At 23.5% G+C, this 9,256-nt stretch overlaps 6 protein-coding genes across 6 annotated transcripts; 2 read left to right on the top strand and 4 right to left on the bottom strand.

Annotated features, from left to right (window-relative positions):
- Positions 1 to 11: 11 nt before the first annotated feature.
- T551_02948 (uncharacterized protein) lies at positions 12 to 2,209 on the bottom strand (the record flags this gene model as incomplete). Its single annotated transcript, XM_018375211.1, has 4 exons — positions 12 to 1,195; positions 1,371 to 1,960; positions 2,016 to 2,100; positions 2,149 to 2,209. Coding segments are annotated over 4 exons (1,920 nt in total), but the record flags the coding sequence as incomplete, so codon positions are not given.
- Positions 2,210 to 4,527: 2,318 nt separating this feature from the next.
- On the bottom strand, positions 4,528 to 4,821 carry T551_02947 (uncharacterized protein; the record flags this gene model as incomplete). The annotated part of the gene is made up of 2 exons (XM_018375210.1): positions 4,528 to 4,761; positions 4,813 to 4,821. 2 exons carry the CDS (start codon positions 4,819 to 4,821, stop codon positions 4,528 to 4,530), a joined length of 243 nt encoding a protein of 80 aa, XP_018228751.1.
- Positions 4,822 to 5,062: 241 nt separating this feature from the next.
- T551_02946 (uncharacterized protein) lies at positions 5,063 to 6,063 on the bottom strand (the record flags this gene model as incomplete). The annotated part of the gene is made up of 5 exons (XM_018375209.1): positions 5,063 to 5,115; positions 5,158 to 5,225; positions 5,269 to 5,371; positions 5,431 to 5,950; positions 5,998 to 6,063. 5 exons carry the CDS (start codon positions 6,061 to 6,063, stop codon positions 5,063 to 5,065), a joined length of 810 nt encoding a protein of 269 aa, XP_018228750.1.
- A 305-nt stretch (positions 6,064 to 6,368) lies between these two features.
- T551_02945 (uncharacterized protein) lies at positions 6,369 to 6,987 on the top strand (the record flags this gene model as incomplete). Its single annotated transcript, XM_018375208.1, is given in 8 exon segments — positions 6,369 to 6,469; positions 6,556 to 6,571; positions 6,647 to 6,684; positions 6,745 to 6,754; positions 6,815 to 6,823; positions 6,835 to 6,910; positions 6,963 to 6,971; positions 6,980 to 6,987. Coding segments are annotated over 8 exon segments (267 nt in total).
- A 118-nt stretch (positions 6,988 to 7,105) lies between these two features.
- Positions 7,106 to 7,788, top strand: T551_02944 (uncharacterized protein; the record flags this gene model as incomplete). Its single annotated transcript, XM_018375207.1, is given in 9 exon segments — positions 7,106 to 7,142; positions 7,158 to 7,183; positions 7,206 to 7,222; positions 7,341 to 7,448; positions 7,512 to 7,542; positions 7,551 to 7,576; positions 7,594 to 7,627; positions 7,665 to 7,710; positions 7,739 to 7,788. Coding segments are annotated over 9 exon segments (375 nt in total).
- A 1,016-nt stretch (positions 7,789 to 8,804) lies between these two features.
- Positions 8,805 to 9,246, bottom strand: T551_02943 (uncharacterized protein; the record flags this gene model as incomplete). Its single annotated transcript, XM_018375206.1, is given in 5 exon segments — positions 8,805 to 8,968; positions 8,975 to 9,039; positions 9,079 to 9,088; positions 9,116 to 9,132; positions 9,179 to 9,246. Coding segments are annotated over 5 exon segments (324 nt in total).
- Between the last annotated feature and the right edge of the window lie 10 nt (positions 9,247 to 9,256).

Genomic DNA, 9,256 nt, shown 5'->3' with positions numbered 1-9,256 from the left:
CCATTTTCACCGTTATTGCCCTGTTTTAGTTTATCAGGACAGTTTTCCACAAGCATATCGCAGTATCCACCCCAAAGAAAACAAATGTTATCTTTTTCATTGTCTTCTGATTTTTTAATAACATCATGACTTTCCATATTTTCCTTAAATGCCAAACAATGATTTTGTACCTCTTCAATCATTATAACGCATGATTTGTGGTGTGCTACACATGTAAGATTGAATGGATTTATTTCTCTCCTAAACCACCGAGGACACTTCACATTCAAATATGTTGTACAATTATCGATGTTTGCCAAAATATCTGTATTTTTACTCAACAAACTGTCTTTTACTTCTTTCGTGTTCCTCAAATGAGCACAATTCCTCTTTAGCGTGGCACAAGGACCATTAAGCTCTTCAAAATCCTTTGTCAGGTCTTCACACTGTTTCTCCAGAACGAGACAATCCTTTTCTCGGGGATAATCTCTTGTTTTATCTAAAGCATGCCGCAGACGATAACTCTTTCTTTCTACATCCTCTGCAAGTGCTTCACATGTCTCTTTTGGCTTTAAACACATTGAGAGAAGATTTATACTGTTGTTTCTGACCACTTTGCATTTTTCTACTAGTTTGTCTATACATTTTTTAGTCCCATCTGAATCTAAGTTGTGAAACAATCCAAACAACCCTCCTTCCAATACTTCTTTTGCTAATTTATAAAATTGAGCTCTATAATATGCTATTCTTAAAATCCCACATGCATCTGTGAAATCAACACCACAATGTGATTGAATGTAAGCGCACTTCGAAATAAGAGTGGTGTAACTTTCCTCATAAATTATTTTTGATAGTTTATTTAAAGTGTAGAATTGGGATTTAACGTTTTTTCCCATAAGTCCTTTTTTTTGAAGGGCTAATTTAAAAGAATCACATTCCTCTTGTACCTCTCTATCTATTTTCTCACATACTTCATCATGGTTAGTTGTATTGCATAAATTCTCTAGCTCTTCTGTTAAATATCCAAAGGCGCAGTTTTCTAGATATTTAATGCATCTTTTAGTTCTGTTCCTAGCTGTATTTTTAATATGGTATGCTAACAGAATAAAACGATTGAATCCTGTAGATATGGGCTTGATAATTAAGACACCATGAGCTGCTGCCTCATCATGAAGCCGATAAAAACCTATTTCTTCTTGTAGCGTAGGTGGAAACTCTAACGGGTTAAAAGAAAGACTGTGGGGGGGGGGGGGGGGGGTATTTGATATTTTCTTTTTCGCAACGCTTTTTAAGCTCCATACAGCTCTGCATCTCTCCATTTTCACAGTTTGACGAGTGGAAATAGCATTTCTCGAGTAGAGAGTGACAGACCTTTTTTAATTTATGAATACCTTGAAAGGTATTTTCGATATCTTTTTTAAGAGATTTGCAGTTATTTTTTTTTATAAGGAGATTCTCACATGTATATTCTTTTTGGAAACAAGACCAGAGTAAATAATAACTTTCTTTATTTAACTTAAAGCATGATTCTTTAATTTTTTCTTCACATGCTACTTGACTCTCCACATTCTTAGGAAGAGTCCTTAAAAGAGCTTCATAAGCCAAATCTTCATTTATTTGATGATGACATTGTTCAGCTATTTGATCGCATATAGAAGAAAAACTGGAAAATTCTTGGAAAAACATGCATTGAACATGAGCATAGTTGCAGTGAGCTTTTTCTAAATGAAAATTTTTATTTGAAATACTTGTAACAATATTATAAAGAGAATCCCAGATATTATTCGAAGTAGTATTAATTTTATCTTTGAGATCAATGCATTTCTGCTCTACATTTCCACAAAATTCTTTTAATGCTGGATGTACATTCTCTGGAACTAGGCCGCTATTTTCCAAACTGCCGCAGTATTTTTCTAGTTCTGTTTTACATTTATTGTCTATTGCTTTTTTCCCTAGAATTAAAGACATAATTTTTTCTTCACTATATAAAAAATGTTAATCCTAAATATTTTGATATTATTTAAAAGTTCATGTACCCTATTGAGTCCAATGATAAATCTAATGATAAATCTAATGATGGATCTTGTGATGGATCTGATGCAGATCTTTTATGAATGAATTCTAAAAAAGTTAAAAACGTGAAAAAATAAAATATAATATATATAATACCAATGTTTTTTGAGAAAGCATACGCTATACCAAGAAAACTGGCTAATATGAATGCTTTCATCTATAATGACAACAAAAATGATAACAAATAATAATTTTTATAAAAAATGTTCCATATTTAATATCGAAAAATGTAGAGAAGACCATTTAAAAAATACCGATAAATGATAATAATAAATATACAATAAATAAATAGGTAAATACATATTATTTTCTATTACACTTAGATGTTTTGAATTTCATTGAGTTTTTACCTTTTTGATATTTAAATTTTTATAAAAAACTTTTATATATTTATTCATCTTTTGCTCATTTTTTGTATTTAATTTTGATTTAATATAAACTCAAAATTATGTATAAGTTATGTAGATAATATTATATTCCCATGTGTTTTCTAATTTTTTTGCTGATTTCTTTCGTCTTAATACAATTAAAATTATAAAAATAATTTCTATGTAATGGTAATTATTTCTTTTAAGGTTTGTTGATAATTTTATGCTTTATTAATTTTTTAATTTTTTTTTTGTTTTTTATACTTATTTGTAAAGTTTTTTGTATATTTTTTGTCTTGATAAATTTTAATATATTGTTTTGATTATCTTTAAAAGACTTTTTAATTTTAGTTTTAAATTTATTTTTCAGAATTTTTAGAATTTTTTTAAAGAACCTTGTTTTTTTTAATAATACTTTGTCCCTTATGACGTATTAGATATGTTTTTTTAAAAATAAATATCTCCACTCATTTTTTAGATAATTAGTATTTTAAAGGATTGATATTTTTTTTTGTTTTGTTTTTAAATAAATTCATTTTTATATTATTTAGTTTTTTTAGCTTTTTTAATAAGTTTTATTTAGTTTAGATATTTTGTTAATTTTATTTAAAAATATTATTTGTAGCTTTTTGGACTTATAAATAGTTTTTAGATAACATTTGTTTTGATGATTAATTATTTTTAGTTTAAATTTTTTCATACTTCTATTGTAAATTATTTTATTTTACAATTTTGGTTTTTTATATAATTGAAATTTAGGATATTATTATAAAATAAATTACTTTGTTTTATAAATTTTTGTTTTGAATATTTTTGCTAACATTCTTTTTTAGAAGTATAATTGTATAAATAGTGATAAATATGTTTTAGAATGTTTTTTATAATTAAAATGTATACATTTTAATGTAAGTAAAATGAGAAATAAAATATTTAATAATGATTATTTGACTAGTGTACTCTGTAATCTTCTTTAACTAATCTACTCTTCAATAGTTTAAGGGTAACTCGATTAGATCAGTAGTAAATTTGGGATAAACTCAAAAGCAAATAAATGAAAAATAAAATATAAAAAGAATGAAGATATTTGTTAATTAAAAAATACAAGTTAATTATATAAATATATAAAAAACATATATACTTTTAGCTAAAATGTATTTTAAATTAATGCTGAATTTATTTTTTTAATTTATTTTATATTCTCATTATTTTGTTTATTTATTAAATAGATATTTATCATTTTAAATCCTGCTTTGTTTATATTTAAATGTTTGTTAAATGTTTTTTATATAATTGTAATTTTTTTTAAAAATTTAAGTTTAAATGAGTTCTATTATTTAGAAAATCTATGATATTTAAAACTTGGTTTTTTAAATCTAAAAATAAATTTTAATTTTAAAAATTAGAAATATAAAAAAAAATCTAAAATATATTTCTTTTGATATAACATATCTTATACAAATAGTAAAGAAAAATATAAAAATTTCGTTTTATTATAATTCTGTATAAAATTTGTTTTTTAAAAAATCTTTTATTTAAAAATTAATATTTAACAAATATTATTTTTAGAATTAAAAAAACATTAAAGTAATAGATATTATTGTGTTGGTTTTAATTTTTTTTTAAATTAATATTAAATTTCTAGTTTAAAAATATTAAAAATATAATTGTATTATTTTCCATTTATCAAAGATTCACAATTTCCAGTTTTATTAATATATTTTTATCTTCATTTTTTATAAAGAAAATTTTTTTGTAAAAATAATCTATAAAATTAAAATAATTTTTACTATTTTTAAGTTATATTTATAATAAAATGTAATATTCTATAAAATTTAATGATAAAAATATGCATGTAGGTTGATATAATTTTTAATTGTCATAATTTAGTTTTATTATTCTATAACTACCATGTTTTTAATATTATTTGTATTTCTTAGCAGTATATTTTTGAAAAATGTTTAAATTATTAGAAGAAATAGAAAAATAATTCTTTTAATATAATTTTTAAAATTAAGGCCTCATCTTTCATTGAATAGTAAAAGTAAATTGCATTTTATTTAAAAAGTAGAATTTAAATCTCTAACATAAAATTTGTTTAATATTTAAATTAGATTGATTCAATGATAATTAAATCCTCAAAACCTTGAATTCCACACGTAAAATAGAAATCTTCCAATTTATGACACAAATTATGAATAGGAAAAATATTAGATAAAAAGTTGTACTCTGAAAAATAATATAAATATTCTGAAAAAGAATTTTCTCCTACATATGGATTGTCTCTTAGTAAATCAGAGTATCTTGATAAAATATCAGTTTGGAGTTTTTGATTAAAGTTATTCTTGAAGTTATCAGAACATCATCTAAATAATATTTTATTATCATCTCCTACCTCAGACATATTTTATAATAGGTTCAATATATAGTAGAAATATTAGATATTTGATCCTGAGGATTAAAAACACTAAAATCATTGGAAGATATTTTTTCTTGAATTTTTCTCCAAAAATATTTAAACTAGATTTTTTTTTACTTAAAACATGAAACAACGCTTGTAAGTATTTTGCATAGTTTTTGAATACCAGGATAAAGATTTCCATAATAAACACATTGTTGAAGAAACGCTGTACATTAAGGTATAGTTATAATGTTCGTGTTGCTTCATAGTGTAATAAGAATGCCTTTTTCATAAGACCTAAACTTTTAAGCGTGTTTTGTAGGTTAAGAAATATTATACTTATTCCATGAAGTATTTCATTATATTCATCTTTATAGTTTTTATCTTTACTACAATGTGCATCAAGACTAGGAAATAAATGTTTATGTTTTTGACACTTCTGTAAAAAACTTTGTGCATTTACCCTGGAAATTATCATTCCTCATTTTGGAAATGACAAACCCTAGAAGAGTGGTAAGATATGGTCTTCTCAAAGGAAGTGGAGTTTCGTTTTCTTTTGTTTTAAGAAAAGTCGAAGTTAAATCAGTGAGTCTAATACTGATTTACATTTACCTAGAATATTTTTCTTTAGATATTCTATAGTCGAAATATCTTTTTTAGTACATTCCCCTTTTAGCAAATTGCAATTATTTTCTGTTACTTGATCATTATTTTTTATAGAAGAATCACATGTTTCTCGTATCTTAAAATAAGAGTGTACAAGTTCAGATTCAAATGAGGTTAAATAATGGCATTGCTTGGAAAGTTCATTAATATATAGATTAATGTTTTTAGAAATAGTGTTTTTAAGATTATTTTTTAATGTCATTGATAAAAACTTATTTTTAAATTCCTCATGATGTGTTTGATAAGAAAGATTTTTAAACATGTAACATAAATCGTGAATATTATCGTTACAAACTTCTTGATACGTATTAGACATTGGTTCATAATTTTGACAATTCTTAACTGTTGCTTTTTCTTTCTTGAATCCAATTCCTATTCGTGAATAATAATATATTTCTTTCAATTTTACATATAAGGCAAATGAATGCACTATCAAATTAAGTGCTTGTAATTCTTTTTCTGTCACCTGCACTTTGACATCTTTTACGAATTTAAAGTGATTGTTCCTTTTACTTCACTAGATATAAGTAAAAGACTAAATATAACCTCATTTATTAATTTATTTGTTTCTTTTAGCATAGATAGATGTGATTTACCTTTTTTATTAAATCCCTTGTTTTTTTTAATATTTTTATATTTTTTTTTCCAACTTTTTACTTGTAAAGTTTTTTTATAATTAATAAGTATTATCTTTTTGCTTGCTTTACTTGTTCCTTAGAATTTTTTTAATAAATTTACCTTCTTTTTTTTGTGTTTAAAGCATTTAATTCATTAACTGTGTTTTTCTATATGTGTAACATCTGTTAAGTATTCTTTTAGATTTATTATCGTGTAATAAATTGCTTTTTAATTCGCTAATTTTTTCCTAATTTCTTTTCTATTAAATGCTATGTATTTATTTGAATTTTCCAGAATTTTCAGCATTATTATTTGTTAGGCTTTTTGAGTCTGGTATGAACTTATTACAATATGGTTCCAAAAAGATGTTGATTGATTTTCTTTTGTTATCCTTTTTTAAATTTTTTAAAATACTATTTTCTTTTACATGTGCTTCTAATGTAATACATTTAGATGCAATATTTCTGTAGTAATTTTTCTAATAATGCTTTTGCTATATATGTAAGAATAAACTGAGCATTTCGTGTTCTAGTTTAATTATTAGATTATTTCTCAGATTTCTTATATAGAGATTAGAATTACGTAAATCTTTCGTCTTTCAATTTTTTCTCTAATTATTCTACATTTCTTAAATAATCGTAGTACTAATTTAGTATATAGTATAGATACATGATTTTTTTGAATTACATTTTATTATTTTCTGCTTTTATAGTTCTTTACTGTTTTTATTAGAAGATCACATTTTTCGTTCAAGTATTCTCAAAAAAGATTGTTTTTATCTGTAAATTTGTTGAAAATATAAAGGCTAGTTTTTTTTTTGATCTAGACGTATGATAAAAATACTTTGTAATTTTTTTAAGTAATTATAGGTCTTTAGTTTTTTGAGGATTTTCAAGTCATGTTTTATTTGAGTTTTATAATATTCCTTGTAATATGTTTTACAAGAATTTATTTGCTAGCACTTCAACTTTTCTTCTGTAATGTAGTGTTTTTGGATTATTTTATGGCTTTTCAAAAGACTTTTGATTTTCTAAATAAAAGTAGTTTGATTTTAGAGTCTTGCAATCTGTCAGCAAGAAATGTTTAATAGATTATGTTATAAGATAATTCTTCTTAGATTGTTTATACAGATATATTTCCTTATTTTTTCACAAATAATATAAATATATTCTGTAAGTTTTTGATTTAATTCATTAGATTTTTTCTTTTAGTTAGATTATTATTTTCAAATTTTCTAGAATTTTGTACTTTCGAGAACTTTCGCAGTTATCTTCAATCACATATTTAAATTTTCCTTTTATTAACTCTTCAAATCATTTAAATTTAATGTCAATAATATTACTAATGTAATCTCGTTTTTTGGAGGTATTTTTTTTAGTATGATATCTTTTGGTACTATCTTTTCAGAGGCTTTCCAGACTTGTTTTTTCTGCTAGTTTAGTTTTTAGTTTCGTAAAATTAAAATGCAAATTAAGTGTTTTATATATGAAGTCTTTTTTACATTCATTCTCGAAACTTGCAGTTTGTTTTTTCCTGTGTTTTTAAAGTTTTAGTTGTAAAAGCGATATTGTTTAAGAACGAAAAAATATTTATTGGCGACGTTTGTGAGTATTTCTTCTGTTCTTATTTTTAAAAGTTTACATTTATCATTTACTTTTTTCTTTAAATATAGCTATGCATAATTAATACTAAGACATTTTTCGATCAACGTGTCTATTTCTCTGTATAGCTTTAAGCAATATCCTTTCAATCTCTTTTTAGATTTTTCTTCGTTGCAGAAATTCTGTTCTTTTAGTACCCTTAAAAGAACTTCTAGTCACTGTCATAGATCTTTTGATAATAATAAATTCTTTGGCTTATTGTTATTTTCTATAAGCTTAAAGTATTTTCTCCCTAAACATATTCAGATTTATTCATTTCTTTTGCAATCATTTTTTATTGAGTTTGAAATCTGTTTATTGATTTACATCATTAAGTTTTCTTCAATTCGGTGCATTTATTTTAAATTTTATTTTTAAACTTTGTGCACTTTTTTATTTCTTTTTACTTCTATAAAGGTTTTGAAGTTTTTTGTATGTTTTTTTAGTTTCTAATAGATTTTTTAGAGTTAGATTTTTGAAATTTTTTTATATTTTTTTTATATTATGTATTCTTTTTAAAACTAAACTCAAGTGGTATTTTTTATGATTATTATATATTTTTATTTGTCTTTCCTGTGTGTATCAATTTTCGAATTAAGTCTTGAGATATGAAGAGTTTCTGGATTTTTAAGCGATATTATGTCGCTATTTGACACTTATTAAAACTTCGAGAAACATTATCTTTCAAATATAAAATCTGTCTTAAATCATTTATTTAATATTATTATTAATAAGGATTTTTAGTCCCATTTAATGAAAGATAATGCACCCTTAGAATATTGAATATAAAAACGAAGATTTGTTAACGTAGATTTTATTAACTTAATTTTTAAGTAAATATGATATAATAGGCAAAATTAACATGATTATACATGACAGTAATGATTAAACTTATGATTCTAACTTATATGAAAAGTATTATTATGAAAAATATTGCTATTTTTTGTAGAATATAGATGATCAAAGAATAAAATAACTCTAAATGCTTAATGATTTTCCAAAAATATAATATAGTAAAATTTAATACAAGACTTAATCTCTGAATATTTGTTACTAATAATTTTAAGCATTATATGTAACGGTTAGATTCAAGTATAAATAGGCTACATATGGGTTTTGTTCTTCTAGTCTTCTACATTTTTCAAGTAATTCTGGCCCATATGTATATTTATTAATAACTCTAAATCTAGAACCATCTTTATTTGGAGTGTTTAAAGAATAAAGAACTTAACTCACATGCATTTTTTTATAATATGATAAATTGAGTCTATTGTATCTATCAAGAATAGCCTGGCTCCTAAACTTAGCATAAAAATAACATTGAATTAGTAAAGACAAGCAGGTTCCTTAACAAACATTATTATAAAATGTACTTAGTGGTATAGAACTACTATTAGTAATAAGGAATGAATTTTTAAAGACTTTTTTGGAAAAACATACTATTGTGAGTGCCTTCCACTCTAGTTTTATATTCAGTACAAATAGTATTTTCTGAATCATTCATATATTTATTT

This window comes from Pneumocystis jirovecii, assembly GCF_001477535.1.
Source record: "Pneumocystis jirovecii RU7 chromosome Unknown supercont1.13, whole genome shotgun sequence".
NCBI classification, from domain to species: domain Eukaryota; kingdom Fungi; phylum Ascomycota; class Pneumocystomycetes; order Pneumocystales; family Pneumocystaceae; genus Pneumocystis; species Pneumocystis jirovecii.
Note: the sequence above shows the minus strand (reverse complement) of the source record. Positions and strands in the feature narration are given on the sequence as shown.